The sequence below is a fragment of the Cariama cristata genome, unplaced genomic scaffold, assembly GCF_000690535.1.
Source record: "Cariama cristata isolate BGI_N322 unplaced genomic scaffold, ASM69053v1 scaffold9422, whole genome shotgun sequence".
Taxonomy (NCBI): Eukaryota; Metazoa; Chordata; class Aves; order Cariamiformes; family Cariamidae; genus Cariama; species Cariama cristata.
The window spans coordinates 8480-13081 of NW_009605468.1; the positions used below are offsets into that span (position 1 = coordinate 8480).

At 36.3% G+C, this 4602-nt stretch overlaps 1 protein-coding gene across 1 annotated transcript; it reads left to right on the top strand.

The window, feature by feature from the left end:
• Nucleotides 1–393: 393 nt before the first annotated feature.
• Nucleotides 394–585, top strand: LOC104158343 (GTP-binding protein Rit2-like; the record flags this gene model as incomplete). The annotated part of the gene is made up of 1 exon (XM_009695961.1): nucleotides 394–585. A coding segment is annotated over one exon (192 nt), but the record flags the coding sequence as incomplete, so codon positions are not given.
• Between the last annotated feature and the right edge of the window lie 4017 nt (nucleotides 586–4602).

Genomic DNA, 4602 nt, shown 5'->3' on the forward strand with positions numbered 1-4602 from the left:
ATCCCTCGATAGTAATATAGCCCTTCTTTGACACCTGTTTGTATTCATTCAGTTGCAAATCATCTATGTGTACCAAAAGTACTGCAGAAAGTTCTAGATATAAATGAAACTATTTTCTGTATGCAGGCACTGGTATAACAGGTTCATATTCTCAAAGGGCAGAATTCCCTTGACAGGAAAAGAAAAAAAAGTTCCTAAGAGTAATCCTGGTGCAGTATTATCCAGGATGATGACCTCAGAAGGATGCACAAGTTTCATCAAGCAGTATTTCAAACAGTAAAGGAAGCAATGTGAAATTAGGTAGAGAATGGGGGAAGTTTTCAGCAAGTTCATTATTTAGAGATGGATAATTTTGTTTGCCAAATTAATGAGCATGTTCTTCCTATTCCACAGGCAGAATTCACAGCCATGAGGGACCAATACATGCGAGGCGGAGAAGGCTTTATTATCTGCTATTCCATCACAGACCGCCAATCCTTTCAAGAAGCTGCTGAGTTTAAGGAACTCATTTATCGTGTCCGGCACACCTATGACATCCCCTTGGTGCTGGTGGGAAACAAAATAGATCTTGAAGAGTTCAGACAGGTAAACAACTTCTCTGCTGTTTTTGGCTTGGTTTTCCTTGGTTACCTCAGGGATTTCTGTAGCATATGTTGTACAGCACAGCTGAGAATTACTATCACAAGATGAGGTTTAATCAAAGAGCAACACACTAGAACTGGTAATAAATTAAGAACTTTAGCAGTGCTTTTCATTCATATGTTATGGATCTTAAAGTAGCCTTGGCCAATCACATTCAAATGTTGTTTTTACTTGAAAAGGCATCACACTATTTTTGTTTGAAGTTATACATATGTTCAACATGGAAAAAGATGAAGTCAGAACTTCATGGAAAAAAAAAGTTTTCTGTGGAAGTTACAAGCCGTTAAATACATTTTTTCATAAATGTACTAGATTTAATTAAAGGTTTCTCAAACTCAGAATGAAAAAAAAGCTAGTTAAAATAGAGAAATATGTATGAGATTATCTTTGCCTGAAATGCCAGTGGCTGTGTTATTAGAATGTTCTGATAAGATAGGGACATGCAAAACTTGAATTTACTTTGATTTGTAGACAAGATTTGAGCCACCACCACCCATAGAGCAGTAGATTTGTTTGACTATGAGGGCATTGACTGTGGTGCTCTGAAAGTCTCTAGTCTTTGCTCAGTCTTTTCCTTCTGCTTCTTCTCCATTGCTCCTTGCTGTTTGTATTGATGTGTGTGTGATTGTGTGTGTGTGTAAAGAAATGAGTTAGAGAGGGACCATCTTAGAAGTGGCTTGGTTGTGATCTGGTACTGAGTGGAAAATATCCTTCGTCTTAAGCAGAAACTTTGAAAAAGGGGAAAAAAAAAATTTTCCTATATAGAAATCTTGAGGTTTTTTATACACACTACGATTGCTTTCAAATGACTGACTTCTGTGCAGGCATATGTAACAGTTAAATAATATGTTGTTTCTCAGTTCATTAGCATCTGTGATCAGATGATCCAATCTACTCTTTTCCATGTATCCTGTCACTCTTGTCCCCATTTCTTTGTCTTCTTTCTTCTACCTGAAGAAAATCCCAGGCAGTGTCAAGCCTGAAATTAGTCCTGAAGATCTGATGACATATATTTAAAACTTCACATCTGTTTCCAGGTCATTGACTTTCTCCCTAAATCAGACTGTGACAAAACTGTAATGTGACAATCCAGCTGCAGTTCAACACGCAGCTTGAGGCTTCAAAAACAGTGTCATGTGCAACATGCAGTACAATCTGTGCAGCTTCTGGGGGACTTATGTACCAATGGGGGGGATGTGGATTTAGTTGTTCTGCTGAGAGAACAGGACATTGTACTTCATCCCAACAGAAATGGGATATGATCAATTACCTACAGTTACCTATAGATGAGGTTTTCCTGAATACTCTGTTCACAAAGTGATATGAAGACTCTGTTCCAGCGTTATGTGGCACTACCTCTTTCCAATCTTACGTATGTTGGACTTTTATATTTTAATCACTGTCAATACATATATAAATATATGCCTGATTTAAATGTTTTACATGCTCCTTGATGGTCTTGTCTGGTCTTTCAAACAGGAAAATTAGTTTGCATGAATATCTGAATTGGATATCATAAAAAACCCTCAAGGTTAAAGGGCACGGGGAGGCTTTTGGGAATGATATTAGAAATTATGTCTTTGAGATGTGACTGACACATAAAAAACTGTTATACAAGGTCGTCACTGAAGATCCTGCCTGAATGTATATCAAGGCAATTCTGAATCACGGTCCTATATTTTTTAAAAAGCTTTCAATGGGCCAGAATTTAGGTCTTCAGAATCTTTTCCTCTGTAAACCCTCTACAATTGTCAACAAGTACGGCAATATCAGAAGGGTCTTCTCAAATATTTTGCAATCCAGACTTTGAGCCATGGGACACCCTTACATCAAAGACTAGTAAGATAATACAATACAGATCTTCTCCTTTGAATAAAGCACTTGAATATGACTATGTCTAAGTAAGCAAGTAGTATGAACCAACAGGAGTAGAACTGTAGAACAAAGCAGTTCATTGTGCTGTATGTTTGACAAACACTGAAATAAATTATATCTATGCTTACTTGTTAGGTTAAGCAATATCAAAGTAACTTGATGAACTGTGGGAAGGTAGATTGAAAAGAATCTTTTCAAGGTCAGGTATTGTAGTTATGGCTTCATTAAAAGCACTTGGATGGTCAAGAGTGGTAGCCAGCTAACTCTGGAGTGACAGGCAGCAATGAGCTCGCAATGTACATCATTAACATATCAATGAAGAAACAGTGAGGTACACAAACATAACAAATTCAAACAACTGAGAAATAGTAGATGTCCGAATGCAATTAGTCAGATTGGAATTCAGTCAGGGCACCAAGGCTAATACTGTTGCTTTATTTAATGACATTTTTCTCCTATGAAATTCATTAAAGCTACTATAATGTTATTCATAGTATTTGGAAACATAACATTAAGTTCAACATTCCCAGACATCATTTCCATTTAATGACAATTCTGCAACAATCAGACAGGCTATAGTAGCTCGGTCAGACAAAGCTCATGTTTGAAATGGGATCCCTTACACAATACAATTAATGATGTATGTTGCTTGCCTCATATGTATCAACAAGACTATAAGACTAAAACTAATTTGCAATTAAAATTTTGTGTTAAGAGAAACACCACTGAAAAACAAACCCAACAAGCTTATTATTTTTAAATAATGTTTTTATTTTCTGACAGTTTCAGTGAAGTTATTGTTGTCTTTAAGTATGTCTGTCATTTTTAACATCTTAGGAAATGAGTTTGTCTATACTCCTTCTTAAAACAACTTTTAATTACATTCATCAGCCTGAAGAATAAACACTTTCTATTTCCTCTGAAACAATGTGGGGGAACAACTGTGTAAGAACTGTGGGGAAAAAATACAATAACTCATTATCTTGATGTCCATATCTAATCTCCCTCCATCCTCCATTCCCTCCCACCCACTTGTACTGCAGCTGCATCCTGTCCTTTCTGATCTTGTTCTGTTTTGTGTTCAGAGATTCCCTGGAAAAGTGAATGGGCATTAATGCTTAAGGCATTCATCTGTGTCCATTCCTTGGTTTTTAGCCATTGCTCTATGAAATATTTAAGTATTATATGTATTTTATCCTGTAGTTCTTTGATGTAAAAAATAGAGCACTGTGTGCTTGATTAGACACCATTTTAATTTCAGTGTTTTCTAACATTAAAGTAATTTGATTAATAAAGATAGTCTGTATTTCTTTTAATGTCATTAGAGTTCCAGAAACATTTAGGACCAGCTGATATAAAGTATGATAGATACTTTCAGATAAGCTTTGTCACTTTACCTCAGAGGAACATCTGGTTCTTACTGAAGTTTAAAATCTGTGTAATAGATAAATATCTAACTAAAACATATTCACCTTTAAAAAATACAATAAACAACCAATCTTATCTGAGCTCATGCCACGCTAATGCTCAATTGCAACTTTAATTAAAAAATTTTATAATAAAGACACGTGGCACTGCTAAAAGGTTGTTTCAAAAAATATCCATAAAAGTTTGCCTACTGATCATTGCAACCTGTTATACTCAGCAGTTCAGAGGGGAACTAACTACATAAGCTCCTTTGAACAATGTGCTGCAGTTGTGAGCTGGAAAGAATAAATATTTTCTAGTAGATTTTTCAAACTTTTAATGTGGATGTGAGAACTCCTCTGGAAATTCTACCTATGTAGAAATTGCATAGCCTTCATGGAACAGTTTTTCCTATACACTTTTGTTTCACCCCGGAGGAATAAGTATGGACTCAGTCGAGTCCATGTATAACGTGTTGATGTCCATTGAGTCCAAGGTTATGAGGGCAGCTCACACTTCACTCAGCTCTGGGCCTCTCTGGGAAACCTGTTGTCAAAGTTGTTAGTTTGCCAGTACAGTCTTGGTCCTGAAAAGAATTATGCAGTTGTTTACCTTTCCACACATAAGTTGTCTTACTGGCTTCAAGCACGAATCCGAGCAGGAGCAGTGCTTTTGAAA